The 16,761-nt window shown below is 39.4% G+C and overlaps 1 protein-coding gene across 3 annotated transcripts in view; it reads left to right on the top strand.

The window, feature by feature from the left end:
- STXBP5L (syntaxin binding protein 5L) overlaps window positions 1–16,761 on the top strand; it is a 392,773-nt gene that overhangs the window by 14,726 nt on the left and 361,286 nt on the right. For all 3 annotated transcript variants that reach the window (XM_065413820.1, XM_065413813.1, XM_065413804.1), the window contains exon 2: window positions 14,657–14,754. In XM_065413820.1, coding sequence (XP_065269892.1) covers window positions 14,657–14,754 — 98 coding nt within the window. The remainder of the gene's footprint in view (window positions 1–14,656; window positions 14,755–16,761) is intronic.

Raw genomic sequence — 16,761 nt, 5'->3', positions numbered from 1 at the left:
AAGAACATTAATGTTGCAAATTGAAGCACCCAAAAGTCTGGAACCTGACACCTCTGTCCCCTTGCTTGTATGCACTACAATCTAGTCTTTAATATATGATCATGTATTATTATTTTCTCAGGATATCTGCCTGATTTAGGACCAGATCCTCAGCTGATGTAGATCGGATTTGCACCGAGGATCTGGCCCTCTGTATACAGGTTGGATGGTGCACTGGGAATGAGTCAGCTGTTCAATATTTATTTTTATGCTCCTTATTCAGTGAGAAATCCTCTGCCTCATTCACTGTACATCATGCAGACTGCATGCTAAATGAGTTGCAGGTCCTCTGATGTTTTCCTCATTCACCACATGCCATCTGTCCTGTACATGGAGGGACTAAATATACTTTCAGTAAACACCTGTGTAAATTTGGTTTTACTCCAGATTTACACTGGGGTAATTGTAAATAGAAACGGGTAAAAAATAAAGCACAAATCCGTAAGACCCCTGTTTCATTCACTAATGTATCCCTGCCTCAGATATTGTATACTGTTTAGCCTGCACACAGGGTGAGTAAATGCAGGGATAATAGCATGTGGTCATGTACATAAAGATCTGATTCTCCAGCACCTTGCACATTATGTCATTACATCTGTAGTGAGATTGCAACATGAGGGTAAAACATTTTCATTCTTATTTGGTAGCATTTTATACTTACTTTGCATGGATGTAAATGACTATACAAGTGGAGAGACAGTGGAGAATCAGCCTTAAAGACTGTATCATAATGCACATGCAAAAGGGTTAGAGCTAGAGTTAAGATTGTGTGAGCAAACTTAATCTTGGCTTTTCTTGACTTTTGGGTGCATCACTTTCCACCCTTAATGCTCTCTTATTTTTTGTATGAAATTTCCTAGGAATTTGTAAAAGAATGTTTATAAAAACAAAGAAATTCTATTATGTGAAACTCTTTTGTATATAGCAGTAAAATGCTACGTCCTGCACAAAATGTGTGCTCTTTGACCTAGATCCTGGAGTTGTGTCTGAAGCAACGTGAAGGTGAAGAGCACAAAGGTGACAGTAAGTCACTTTTATGAACTTCCCTAATCCTGGAACTTTCAGAGCACCAGTTCCGTCCCTGCATAAAGTAGAGCAGCCTCAGGGCTGCTCAACTTTGTACTAGTTACCAATGGCTCCTATGGCTGTTTTGGTAGTCAGGGACTGCTAACGCACAGGATTGTCCCAGCTACACAACCTCTCTCCTGGACATGCTTCCTGTGCCAAGGGTTGGGACTGAGTTGTGCCTTAGGAACCATTATGGGAATGCAGGGTGCTGGATCCACTGGCTTTCCAGCTGCTTTGCAGTGCTATAAAGTAGTGGTATAAAGAAGCCATAGAAAGGCCATGTTCCATTCACTATTCATCTTGCGTGTGATGAGGCATTATCAAACATTATGTAAATGAAATTCCATATCCACCATTGAAGATCATAAAATTGCACTCAAATTACATGCAGTGGCAGTGCTAGTAGAAAGTTGGGAGCTGATTTAATTGTACAGAGCTAAATTCAACTGATAGTATTCGTGTAGAATAGTACTCTGTGAGTAACCACATTGCAATCAATAGAGCTGTTTGTGGAGTAAGGTACTACTCGTTGTGAGTAAGGACTGTAAAATATGTTCCATAACAAAATTTCACTGGAACACTGATAAGCACAAACCCAACCTATAGATTATCTCTCTGTCAAATTTCATCTTAGAGCCTTCCTGCTGTGGTGCTAGAGCTTTTCAAAAAAGGTTGCAAAAACATTTTAAAACAATAGAACCCCTATTTTATGAACTAAATTGAGGATTGAGGAGTTCGTAAAATAGAAAAGTTAATAAAATAGAACATCTCAAAATTACAGTAGGTACAGTGCATAAGTCGCAGTATGGTGCACTACATCACTTTCTTCTTGTCCTTCAAACCACTACAGAATGATTTCCAGTGCATTGGAGGCATTGGGACATTAAGGGATGTTGACTTATTTTGCATTGACTTTGATTTTATATGATTTTTTTTATGGGGAGGGAGCAAAATAGTTGGTCATTCATAAGATGGATATTCATAAAATCAAGGTTCTAGTATAATAGCAGAAGTTCTTTCTCAAGTATCTTCATACACAAAAATGGATGAACTATTTCAATTGAAATATTTTAAACCTCCCCCCAGCAATCAAAACACCTACCTTTGGGCAAAGATCAGCTCTGGAAAATTTCATTCCCAAATATGAAAATTTTGGAAAGTTGTAAGCAATTGAAAAAAGACCCTTTAAAAATGGAAAGACTTAAGCAGCGTAAACTATAGGTGATGCTATGTATTGAAAATTATAACTGCAATAAAGCTAGACTTGTTTTACTTCTAGTTAATAAACTTCCATCACCTTATTTTTGGTGTTCTGAGTGGTGGTGAAGAAGAGACAGGAATGTTTCCTGTTAAGACTTACAGGAATGTTGAATATTTTACAGTTCTGGTAAATATCTGCAGACTAGCTCTCCATTGCACAAATGTTGCTCTGAACACAATGTAGCTTCTGTTTTTAGATTATTATGGTTAGTGCTGCAACAACAACACAAATCAATATGAACTACTACTTGAACTGCTTTGACTTAGGGCCAAATACACAGTCCCCATTTTGAGATAATGGGCCAAATCTAGCCCCAATGAAGGCAATAGAGTTATGCCTGGTTACACAAGGTCTGAATTTTTCCCAGTGGGATTTTTACATAAGGAGTGAGGACCCAGGCCCAGAACCACAACTGCAGGCACTGCAACGCTGAACATTGCAACGTCTAACTTTTAGGCACTTACAAAATCATTGGAACAAAGCTGCAATCCACCAAGCCTGAGCTAGGCTTGTTTTCTTCCAAGTCATTGATAAAAATGTTAAATAGCACAGGGCAAAAAACTATTCTCTACAAGATCCTGCTAGAAACACATCCATTTGAGGATTCCCCATTTACAATTACATTTTGAGATCTATCAGTTAGCCATTTTTTAATCCATTTAATGTATGACATGTCAATTTTATCTTTCTAGTTTTTAATCAAAATGTCATTCAGTACGAAGTCAAATGCATAACAGAAGGCTAAGTACATTACATCAGCAAACTTTATCTTCTCTCATCAAAAAAATATCAAGTTAGTTTGGCAGGATCTATTTTCCATAAACCCATGTTGATTGACATTAATTATATTAACGTCCTTTAATTCTTTATTAATCATTCTTTATCAGCCACTCTGTTATCTTGCCCAGGATTGATGTCAGACTGACAGGCCTGTAATTATCCAGGTTATCCTGTTTGTCCTTCCTCACTCCACACATAATTTGGTGGGGGTATGAGGACAAGAAATAGTAATGTGGGGTGTGGGAGAGAGAGAATGAATGATTATATAGTCTTAGTTTAGAGCACCCACCTGCGAGGTGGGAAACTAAGGGTCCAGTTCCCCTACTCCAATGATTATTTATACACAGTGGAAATGCTGAGGAGAGACAGAGGGAGACCTATATCAGAATATCTTATAGTCCAGCAGTTAGAGCACTCTCCTGGGAGGTGTGGGAGACTGCTGTTCAAATCCTTTCTCCCCCTCTGGCGGTGGGGAAGATTGAACCTGGGTCTCCCACATCTCAGGTGAGTGCGCTAACTCCTGGGCTAAAAGTTATAAGGTGTGTACCACCACTGGCCAGATTTTTGAATGAGGCCCAATCCAGTAGACATGCTTAGAGGCCGCCTACATGCTTGGGCCCTATTAGTGATAGGCGCTCCTCCAGTTTGTGTAACACCTTGACAGATCGGCATCTGGATGCAGCGTGCGCCCCCAGAGGCAGAAACTTAAGCATCTAGGGAACTTGTCCAGGAAAAATAAAGGCACATACAGGGTTAGGTGGCAGCCTAGCTGGGTTTTTGTGTTGCCTAAAGATTGTAGTGTTGCCTAAAACCGGGACTTAGTTATCTAAGTCTGGGACTTTGGTGTCTAAGTATCTTAGTGGATCTGGGCCCCAGTGCTTTTCTCCAATTTCACTGGCACTAATGGGAGTATGTGGTGAAATGTTCATAGAAGGGAAACAGTTGCTCTGTGGCATACTCCTTCCTATTCCAGCCCCGTTGGAAGTTCCTCTGTAAGTACATTGGAATGGTGCTCTGTTGGTTGGGAGTAGAGGAAAGGTGGGAAGGGATGATCACTCTCCATGACCTTGTGTCCTTGAAAATCTCCATAGAGGGTAATACTTGCCCAGCAAAAATTATCTTTCCTGGGTTACCCTGCTTACCCTGAAACCCAGATGGGTGGTGAATGTGGCAACTTTGGTGTCGTTATTGGGAGGCTGCCCATGGTGGCACAGATTTAGATGGAGCTTAACTGGCACAGGGAAAGCCCAGGGAATAATGCAGAGGTTCAGGATCAATGGAATTTCTTTGAGCATCTTGGCGCATCTGTGGATTTGGAGGTCTGAGTCTCCAACCCATTCTGTATGTGAAAAACCCTACCATATCTGAAAGAATAGTGTGTAGGAAATTACTGTCTGAAATTCCTAAAGCCTTATTCTTCACTGCCTTACACATAGTGTGAGCATTTGTATTGCTGCAAACTGGGGGTAAAATATGACCAGTTTGAATTGGTAGTGTTCTGCTCTCCGTTTGCATAGGTGAAAGTGACTATCCTGAGGAAGGACAGAGAATCAGACTCCTGGAGTTTCTTGGTCTTATATGAATTTTTCTCATAGAGAGAAGATTCTTGAGTCGGGATTGTAGGGTTTTTCCTTTACTGTCGGGACTGGTTTTAGGTGTTTGGTTTTTTAAAATAAATTACTTCACTGAAAGATGTAGTTTTATATCACCACCCCTTTCAAGGGCCAAAATAATATGAGGGGGTGAATTCAGAATTTATTTAATGCCTTGTAGAAGTACAGTGTGTTAGTAATAAAAATTCGTTGATGAGCCAAATATACTGTAAATAGACTTTTTGGAAACAGTCAAATGAAAATGACATATTAGAAAAAAAGATCAGCTTGATATGAATTTTTGTAATGTTATTTCTTTTATTTTTTTGAAGTAGGATTATTACTGAATTGTATCAAAAACATTTGTTTATGTAGTTATATGAAAGTGATGTAGCACATGTTAAGGTGCTTGTTTCCAAGGAAAAAGGGCTCTGCATGTACATAATACAAAAAAATTAATTGTATGATACAGGCTCATTTGTTAATTCAAATGCTAATAACATACCTGTGAATTCTTTACGTAAACATAATTGACAATGTTTCATAATTGATATTTATGAAATCAAAATGATAAAAGTCTCAGTTTAAAGTCTAGTTTTGTTTTTCAGTCAAGAACAGAAGTTTCTCACTATTCTTTAGTGTTTCGTTGAATAACCTTTTACAATGCATTTTTTTTTTAATTGAATAAGAATTCAGAAGAGAAAAAAGCTTAAAGTGTGGTTATACGCTGAAAAGTGGCTATGTAAATATCATGACACCTTCCCCTCAACAGATCTGCTCCCAGGGTATACCAGAGTCAGATCTTCTGATTTCAGTGACTAAAATAATTTCCCCCTGAATTCTACTCCTGTTAGCCCTGCAGAGTCAGAGTCAATAGAACTAAGCGAGAGTTAGCTGCGTTCTGTTTCTTAAAGACAGCAGCAGTGTTCAACCTGGGGGTCCGCAGACTATGTCTAAGATTTCCAAAGAGATCCACACCTCCATTTGAAATTTTGTAGGGGTCCGCAAATGAAAAAAGTTTGAAAACCACTACTTTAGTGCATCATCAATTGAATTGTTTACTAAATTCCTCAGTTACACCTGTTCAAGCCCTTTGAAGACAGTGTTATTAACAGCTTAATTTTGCCTTGCAGAGTTTTTATTACTAGTGATGATGCATGAGAAGGAAAGAACCCAGCTTTTTTACAGGTAAAAAAAAAAAATCTTTTTACCTGTAAAATGAGCACATTTGATATGGAAATCAGGGTGACATTAAGCATAAAGCCTCACAATTGCAGTTTTTGGTCACTTTTAAAAGTAGAAAAGGATTTTATTGCATTAAAAACAGTAAGTGACACGTTTTGGAAAAAGTAGAAAACAGGCAATTTTGTGCTTCATTGATCTGTATGGGGAGGGGACCCTATGTGAGCCAATATCTTCCTGTCCATATAAAGATTAGGGTTAGCTGAGTTTGTGGCATTGTACCTTCCCTTCACCTAGACCCTGCAAAGGTTCCTGGTCCTGGGATCTGTGAGGTGGGAGGGTCTCAGAGCTTGGGCTCCCGCCTGAGCCCAGAAGTCTACACTGCAATGAAACAGCCTCACAAACCTGAGTCGGCTGGCACCGGTGGCAGCCATGGGTGCCTAGTTGCAGTATAGACATACCCTGAGTGAGCAGGCAGAGGGGGATGAAGGGCCAGGGGTGAAAATCATGTTGTCCCTCTTTCAACTACACAAATAATCAGCTTAGAAGTTAATACAGACTGTGGCTATATTAATTCCTGAATGGACTCTCCTTTGCAATGTGGAAACTCCATTTAAAGGAATTACAGGAGCAGCAGCCATCAGGAAGCAGCCCCTGTCAACCATGCCAACAGGGAGCGTGGGGGAAAGCTTCAAAGGGCCAGAATGCAGCAACATATAGACACAGGCTCTGTATAGTTTGGCTTTGTCCTGTAGCAGATTCCTGAGATCTCTGGAGATCTGCTGGTTCAGGGTCCTTGCCCCCAAAAGCCAAATGTGGAGGAAAACTCCTTCTGAAAGCTCCTGACACTAACATGCAGTTTTCTTCCTAGCACCTGGTAATGTCCATTTCCAAAGTACTGTATGTTTCTTGAGACATTCTAGATTTGCTCTTGTGTTTTTTAATCAGCTATTTAAACTTACTGATTTGAACTGGATTTGTATTAGTTATTTTAATAATTTTTTAAAATAAGAAATATTTTACTAAAAATGGAAGACCACAGTTCATTAGAATACAGAATTAATAAGTGCCACATATAATTTTGATGCTTATCTCTCCCCCACCCCCAAATAATCAAGGCTTTATGTTAATGGTACATAGATTAAAGATGAGTTACAAATTAGTTCTTATTGAGGCTCATATAAAATTCAAAACAACTCTAAATGAAGTGCATTCTGATCAGTATATTTGCATTAAGTGCCAAATAACTATTAATCTTAACAGATTTAAAAGTAGTAACCACAGTTTACTAGCTTTCTCAGGTAGAAAAACAATGGAGTTTAGAGCACATAATATTGTAAATTCACGTAGTACAACTAGAGCTGAACCATTTCTGGGAATTGTGCCGAAAGATGATAAATGCAATGGCAATCATCTTGACTCAGCAGAATGCATTTAGGATGTTACAGTTTGGTGACTGTGTTAGGTAACATAGAAATTATATGGGCATGTGATTTATATTGTTTTTACTTTTAAACAAAAACAAAAATGAAGCTAATATAAATACATAAGCATAACTTTTCTTAGGCATCAGAAGGAATTATAATAGTGACTACAAATATATTTGTTAATGGTGTCCAGTTTCATTCTTTATATGAAGCATATGACTGAGATAATTAAAAATAGAATCTGAAACACTTTTACAGGATATACACCTCTACCTCGATATAACGCGACCCGATATAACACGAATTCGGATATAATGCGGTAAAGCAGTGCTCTGGGGGGCGGGGGCTGCGCACTCCGGTGGATCAAAGCAAGTTCATATAACGCGGTTTCACCTATAATGCGGTAAGATTTTTTGGCTCCCGAGGACAGCGTTATATCGAGGTAGAGGTGTACTATACACAACTAATATGTGTTAATATTATTTATTTATATATTTATGAACATTAAAAAAAGGCTGGTTATCCATGGTTTCAGTTGTCTTTGATGTACACTAAAAATACAATTAAACAGTACTGATAAATCCATTACCAAAACCTTAACCTTTTGCAGTGTGCTCTAATGTTCAGTTTCATAAATATATGGATTTTAAGGCTAGAAGGGATTGTTCTGATCTAGTCTAATGTCCTGCAGAAATCAGGCCTCACCGAATAAAATTCCTGCATCAAGCCTAAAACTTATTTTTGAGCTATAATATATCTGTTAGGAAGATATCTAGTCTTGATTTAAAGACTTAAGTGAAGGAGAATCTACCACATCTGTTGGTAAGCTTGCCTTTTCAGCAAGTCTTGTGCCACAAAGAACTCTGTCTCTGCTCCCTGGCAGGGTCATGCTTATGACTGCTCAGTATTGAGTATGCCAAGTGTGTAGGTTACATTACAAGATGGGGGACTGCTGCTTTGTCTGCTGGCTTTCTCTTGGCTTTTTCATTGCTTTTTGCCTTTCTGACACACAGACACATACAGCTGTCACCAATCAATTCCCACCCCTTGTGTTCCTCTGCCCGTATGGCTTAGCTTCTGCTCAGGCCTTGCCATGATGGCCTTTGAGCCATGGACTTCTGTTGTTTCAGCTATCACTACACAAAGGGCCATTAAATGGAAGGAGCAATTTACGCCGAAATGAAGGGTGCTTAGTGCATCCATCAACTTTAACAAGGTCTTTGGTTGATCTAAAGATTACAGATATGCTTGGTTAAAGTCGATGGGTGCAGTTACAGAATGGGAAAAGGAACAAAAACGTAAACATAGTTCATTCTGGTGCATTCTGTGGCAGACAGGAATAAAGGAAAAGTGGGGAAGGGGCAAAACCCAATTTTTTTTTTTTAAATGTCAAATGTTTCAGTTTCGACAAGAAACTGGGAAGCATAAAAAAACCTCAGATCATTTCGTTACTTGTCTCCTAGGTGTTGTCTCGAGAGGAAGCCTGGTGTGTTCTCAGCATTGTCTTGTGTCTCCTTTGTCTTGGGATGGAAGCCCAATATTGATTTGCTCCCTCTCTCCACCTCTTGTGGGCAGTGAGTAGAGAACTCAACGGGGCAGGTCCAGGCACAAAGACACATCAAGGAAGGAGAGCATGGCTTTGCTTGGCTCCACCACATATAGCAATGTACTGTTTTAAAGCCCCCTTTCACCTCTGCATTCAACATCAATAAAAGTAATAATACTTGATATTTATACATTTCTTACAAAGCTTGGTAAGAGCATCCCTGAAGCACAAAGGCCCTAATTCATAAATTCATCCCTGTTCAGCAAAGTACTTAAGAATAGGCTTATTTTTAGGTAATTGCTTAAGGCCTGTTCACATCAATAGGATTTAGCATGTGCTTAAAGTTAAGCATGGGGCTTAAGTGTGTTGGATAGGGATGGATTTAAGCATGTGCTTAAATACTTTGCTAAACTGGGTTCAAAGAGTGTAAGTGACTTATGTAAGGACACAAAGCATGTTGGTGGCACACTGGAAATAGAATCTACCATCCTGACTCGTAACCCTGGGCATCATTATCCATTTTGAACCCCCCCCCCCCCAAAAGTATTTTCTCAAATAATTACACACCTGAATAAATCAGTCCTGCTTTCAAATTTTACCCCCAAAATGTTTTATCTAGAAAATATTAACAGAACTCCAGGCTTCTATAAATTTTACATTATTAGACAGATTACACATGGACAGTTTCTGAGCATATACTGTGTTACTTCATGGAAACCCTTTACAATTTTAAGTCTGTATTTTCTGGAGTTATTTATGGAAGATCAAAAATATTTTGAAAGGAAATAGCTTTACAAGCTAATATATCTTACCATAGGACAAGAGTTATTAGAAGCTATCATCACTGTATAAATAATTATATTGTTGCATGCACACTAAATTCTAGTGGGATTTTGTTGCTACAGCTACAAAAGAATCTGATTACATCTCCTGTGTAGCTTAATTGAACTGAAATGACTGTGTTGTGTTCTATACAGTTTTGGTAATGTTTCAGTTTTATGAGTGAAACGCTGGCAGACCCAATTAATCTTATTCCTACGTAAGTCTAGATAATTTATTTGCATAAAGAATATTAATTAGATGTACATGCATATTGGTGGGGTAAAGTTTATTCCAACTCATTGCCTTTGAAAAAGGAATTAAAAATGCTGAAGAAGGATTTTGGCTAAAGTTGTATCCTCAACTTGGTTTGTTTTGTTTAGAAGAAACATTGTATATATTTGGTATACACTAGATGTGATCTGAGGAGCACAGGTACTGCTCCATTCTTCTGCCTCCAGGGATCAAGATGCCAAAAAAGGCGACAGAAGGTGGGATTATGTGGTGAGAAGCCCCATCTCCTCACTGCCTTCTCTGTCACCCTTTTTGGCTCCTTCTTTCATGGCAAGAATAAGTAGTGCCTACAATCCACAGAGCACAGGCTGCTATTTTAGGATTCCCTTTGTGACCCCGCTGTCTGTTATTTAGATAGTTTAATCATGTACATGATTTCTAGTTTTGTTGGTATTTTCTTATTCTAGTATCAGTAGTTTAGGGCTTGTAACAGGGTCCACGACCTGGCCATCTTCCTGGGGCCCACTTGCTCCCCCAATAAGGCTCAGAGAGGCTTCAGGGTTGTGCAACACCTGTGTCTTTATTTACTTAAGGTTATCCCACCACCAGTGTCTGTCTATATACAAGCTTTACAGGATTAGTCAGCTCCTTTACCGGCAGAGTCAGCCTTCAACTAGGAGGCCTCCAGTTCCCTCCCTGACTGACTTCTCCCTGGCTCCCTCCCAGCCTTCTGGCTCCCTCCCAACCTTTATAGCCCTTGGCTTGTCAGGGCAGCAGGTGTTGCCAATCCTCAGGCCGGCATCAGGCCTTTTCCATCTGTCCCAATCTGCTTCCCATGATTGGAGCTGACTGGGCAGGGACTAATTAGGTGCTTTTGCACCAGCACCCTGCTACAGGGCTACACTGTGCCTGTTAGGCACAGCCCAAAGTATGGGGTAGAGTGCAGCACCAGCCGACATTCTTCTGCCTCTATAAGTTAACATGCTCTTGTACTACTTCCCCTTCTTACCTCTGCATGAGTTCTTAAGAAAATCAGACAGGATTCTGGATTCCATATTACTGGTTTTCACATGGCCTCATTAATTTGGTTGGTTAGATCTCTGACTCTGTCAGTGGCTGGAGCCCAAGACAGCCTCCCCCCCCCCCCCCCCCACGCGACTGGAGTTGTTCAAGAAACTGCTATCTGTAGGAATTTGCTACATCAGATAGCAGTTTTTTACAATCCCTTACATATGAGTAACTGCTACAGGTAGCAAATTCTTACATGTAGCAGTTTCTCGCACTACAGGCATACTAAATAAAAACTACCCCCCAAAACCCTGCAACCAGGGGTCTGGCGGCCACGGCAGTGCCAAGGGAGGCTGAGCCTCCCCTGGCCTATTATACCCGTCGCCCACGGGGACCCCTCTCACGAGCTCTTCCTGAGACAGGCAATAAACTCCCTTCTTTGTTTAGGAATGATAGTCTGTCTCTGCTCAACATGAGGGAAAGGGTTTCTAATCGAGGTACTTTCTCATGCCAAAGAAAAATGGAAGGTGGAGGCTGATTTTAGTTTTAAGACTACTAAACTAATTTTGTAAAGTCTCAGAAGTTCGTGATGATGACTCTGGCAGCTATAATTTCTTCACTAAATTCAAGGGATTTGTTTTTGTCCCTCAACCTACAAGATGCATATTGCCATATAGTGATACACCCATCTCACAGAAAATAAAACAAACATTTGTTACAGACCAGGATCATTTCAATACTGAGTTCTCCCCTTTTGACTCACCTCAGCTCCAAGAGTGTTTTCAAAGGTTCTAACAGTGGTGGCCACTTACCTTCATTGAGAGACGATTTTAGTATTCCTGTATCTCGATGATTGGCTGTTCATGGGTCAGTCTTATGAAAGAATGCTGTCAGCCACTCAGAGGGCTTTTTCTCTGTTCCTGGAATTGAGTCTTCAACTTAATGTAAAAAAATCCATGTTGACCTCTACAGAAAATACTGTTTGTGACCAGGGTTCCAGTGGGGGCCAGCTATGGTCACTCAATTAGGGTGAACTGCAAAGAATGGGGCAGACAATCCCCATAAAGCTGGTGGATATTTCAATACTTAGATTTACCAAGCCAGCATACAACAGCGTTTTTATTACCTTACTGGTTACTCAGAAGTCCAAACAACACATTTCCCTTAAAGTGATCCATCCTGAGGCCTCCATCTAGGTACCTAAGTTAATTATGATGATTTCTGAAAATCTTATTTCATCATATAAAAGAAAAAGTTCTATCAATACAAAAGGATCGGACACATTACCTCCCAGGTTATTGACTATTCCAGATCATACCCAAATACATGCTACAGCCGATTCTTATTAACTAAACTAAAATTTATTAAAAAACAAAAGAGAGAGGAAATGGTTAAAAAGATCAATATACATACAGACATGAGTTCAGTTCATTGAGGTTTAGATTCATAGCAGAGACGGTGAGCTTTATAGTTGCAAAGAGTTCCTTTAGAATTCAGTTAGTAGATTATAGTCCAATGTCCAAATATCATATTCAGGGCATACCAGCATAACTGGGACCTCAGTCTTGCGACTCAAACTTCCCCTGATGAAGCTTAAGCAGATCTGAGATGACAGAATCAGGATCCAAGGTTCTTTTATACAATTTCATGTCCTCTTTGGCAAGTTGAGAATTTCTCCGGGAACAAAAGGTAATTAGGATGACTTTGAAGGAGGTCCATCACCGGTACACCTCTACCTCGATATAACGCTGTCCTCGGGAGCCAAAAAATCCTACTGCGTTATAGGTGAAACCGCGTTATATTGAACTTGCTTTGATCCGCCGGAGCACGCAGCCCCACCCCTCTGGAGCGCTGCTTTACCGTGTTATATCAGAATTCGTGTTATATTGGGTCGCGTTATATCGGGGTAGAGGTGTACTTAGCTACAGAAATAACATAAGTCAATTTGCTTGTGCCTCCACCATTCATAGTATATTTCAAAGAGAGGTGAATACCAAGAATATCCTGTGTTTACAATTCATTTAAATGCTAGGATGTTCTTTTGATTTCTGAACTATCAGAATACAGCATAGACAGGGACTGTTGATTACATTGTCAACCTTACTCATACATATGTAAATACACAAACATCCCTCCACATGTCTTTTGAGGGTTATTTATGAATGAAAAGTCAGACTTTTTACACCATAAAAACACTGGGAATAAAAAGAAAATGCTAAAAATATGGACACAAATGCAGAACAGGTTTTATAAAATCCTTGACCTTCCAGGCCTCCAGATCCAAGGGAAACTCTAGCCAGGAAAACCCTATAAGAAAATGTTATTGGTACTGGAATTGCTGGAAATGAAAAATATATTATCTTCTTCAGAAGAGAACTTTTAATTATTAACAGCAAAAATAAGCCAGTGCAGGATCATGCTTTCTTCTCACGGTGAAGGAAATGAATTCACAAGAACACAGAAATCCCGGTTATCAAGAAAGTCCGTGAAATAGGCAATGGGGGTGGGGACCAAAGAGCAGAGACAGTAGCGAATATTGCCCCAGTTCAAAATCTTGGTGGTCCTTGAAAGTTTGATGACAGCTGTGGATTTGTATTGCCCAATATTCCAGCTCGGGCTGGGATACTGAAAACCACGCTGTTTATTTTGAAGTAATGCTGCCATAGACGTGGCAAAGCAGCCCTCCCAACCAAAGAGAGTCTAGAACCAGAGTGATTGAAGTCTTTGTTAAATTTCTACATCACCGACAATAATTAGTTACTATTGTACATCTTTGTAATCATGATTATGGCAGCAGCATATCTCTCATCAACATAGGTTAGATTTTTGCAATTTGGGGACTAAGCAGTAATGAGGGCCAATGTTCTTCAGCAGCCCTATGGCAGGAGTAGTTAATTTGCTATAATTTATTAAACATTTTGTTTTTGTTTTTGTGCAGTAATTCTCAACATTTCCCCTACAGGACTCTTTTTTCCATACTGTAATCTAGCTGGGGCATTTCTCCCACTTGGCAACGTCAGAAGGGCAGATTCCTCACCTCCTCCTAAAACATGTTCACAATCTCCAGTTTAAGGGCTATGTTGCTATTGTTTCAGCGTGTCTGCAGATTCAGGCATGCATTACTCACCAGTTTATGCTCAGTTCACTTTTTCAAGTTTATCTCTGCAACTATTAGGACTAGAAACATAATATATTTTAATTAAAGGATAAGAAAAGGAGGATGATTGTGTCCCTCCTGAAAACTGAAGTAGACCCCTACTTTGAGAACTCCTGTTCTAATTCCATTTCCTTTCTGTTGCTCCTGTTTGAGGCAGTGTTTTGAGGCACCATTTCATGTAATGTCATCAGTTGGCATCTAGGGCTGTCTTTGATAGTGTGAAAGAATATCTATACAGCAAATGAACAACATGTACCAGTTTTCATTCATACATATTTTGACATTTCCTTTGTTACTATAAATATATATAAAATCCAATGATATTACTGGGTAAAATACGTAACTTAAAATAGCTTTGATGGAAAATAAACGGTATGGTTCTAAATAGAACCTTCAAAATAGGTTTTTGATAAAATGTATTATGAATAGTACAGTTTTGATCAATTTGTAGATTCTACTTATATGCAGTTGATATGTAATATGTATGGTGAATTTAATGCTACAGGTCCTATACATTAATTGTGTTTGTTTGCTCTATTTCAGACGGTTCGCCATGGTTTTCCTTATTTGCCCACTGCCTTAGCTTTTGACCCAGTTCAGAAAATTCTGGCTGTGGGGACAAGAACAGGAGCCATACGAATGTATCCTTTCTTATTCAAAGTCTTTACAGTTTCTGTACTTTTGATACTGTAGTGACATGAATCAGCTTCATTCCACAAACACTCAGGTAAGATACATTTTATAACATTAAATTCTGATATGTTTTACTTTACTGTTTAGACTGGAAAAATTATCTGAAAAAAGTTGTAGTTTTCTGGAATTTATATTGGCTTATTAATGTGACTAAGGATGACATTTCACGCATGAATTACTGGCTTATGAATAACACTGGCTAATACATAGTTAATTTTTATGCTCCGTATGTGAAAGTGGAGGGATTTAAAAACAGTAGGTTAGGTTCCAAACAAGAATACATATGGAGGAAATTCTTTTAGATATTTTCATTCTTCATGAGTTTCTTCAAAAGTGAATATCCATTTATAAAATTGGGCATTGTTACAATAATATTTTGCCTTGACGTTTTGATGTTTATAATTTAATATGCATAACTCCTCAACTCTCAGTCTTGAGCCTAGGATACTTTTGGAACTCATTTTTACAAAAGATTAGGATGACCATGAGCCTCACTGGGAGGGAAAGAGAAAGAACTGGAGATCTCTTTTTAATATAAATTTAATTTTGCAAAATGTTCAGATAACATATTGATGAGTGTGGTAGAAATGTTGCACTACCGATAGATAAAATTAGTCAACCTGTCAACATAGGGAAAAATTCAATACAAAAGAAATGAAAATTCAAACATGGTCTGATTTTTGAAAATCTAAAAAGTACATTTCAAAGTTCTGAATTACAGGATGTTCCTCTGAACACATTTCTCAATTTCTCAAGGCCCAAATAGTTCCACCAAACTGGGATACATGTCAATAAAGGAGAGACAAGAAAAATAGTGCAGGAGAGTTAAAATGTTATGGGTTTGATGTATTTAATAGAAGGATTTTTTTTTTTTGTAACCTCAGTTTACAGGTTCAGCACTTCTACTGTAAATAATTGGCAATAAGTGAAAACATGAGTGCCCTGGTCCTATGAACTCTAACACATAAGGTTAACTACAACCCAAGAGGATTTCAGTTTTAAGCTTCTCAATACTTGTGCACATTATATACCCCTATAAATCCCAGGTTTAAAACTGAAAGATATTTTATGAAGTATGGTCAGTTTACTCTATACAGATTCTTCTACTCTCCCCATCACCATGGTGCCTACGAGTCTAGTGACAGCAGAGGCAAGGTGCAAATAAAGTGAAAACAGTTTATTTGGAAACTCAGCCAGTGTCTCACGTAACACATTTAGCAACCAGGACTTTGATTCCTCACATCTTAGAGTGCTCTTGTGCTCAATAAATTTTATCCTCAAAGGCCTTGATGTTTTTCCAATATAAGCCTTCCACAAGGACACTAAACCAGTTATACCACAAAGTCTGTGCTGTTGGTGATTCTGCTCTTAATATAACTTTATTTACCTCAGTGAGGTAGATAGAATATATCCCATTGAACACATACGTTTCTGGCATGGAAAATCTCTGCATGTTCTGTACTTCTGACAGACCACAGCTCAAATGGTCAAATTGTACTCTGCTATGGAAGGGGACTAGAGCTTTACCTCTGGAAGTTTCATTCACACTGTCGCCTCAGACCACTGAGCCCTTTGCCCTCCTCTTCCCCCCACCCCAGCAGCCAGGGTCTTGTAGGAGCTATGCTGCTATTGGCCAGGCACCCTATGGCTACATAAAATTCCTGCTCTAAGGAAAGTGCAGGTGCAGAGCCCAAGTTAATGCTTCTTTCAAGCAGCAGTGGTGTAGCTAGGAGTGGAAATTTGTGTGGGCGGGCAGACTGCCAGCTCAGCATCTCCCCCAACACCACACCCTCTTCCTAGCCCTGGTGCCCCCAGAAATGGCTTCACCTGCCAAGCTGATAATGCACATGGAGCGAGGACCCCACCCTCATGCTCCAGTGTGGGTAGCTGCTGGGCTAAAAAAAGGCCCCCCCCTTCGGGCTGAAATTCCCCACATTCCTTAAGGCAGAGATGGG

The sequence above is a fragment of the Emys orbicularis genome, chromosome 1, assembly GCF_028017835.1.
Source record: "Emys orbicularis isolate rEmyOrb1 chromosome 1, rEmyOrb1.hap1, whole genome shotgun sequence".
NCBI lineage: Eukaryota > Metazoa > Chordata > Testudines > Emydidae > Emys > Emys orbicularis.
The sequence above is the reverse complement of the archived record's forward strand: the minus strand, read 5'-3'. Positions and strand labels throughout refer to the sequence as shown.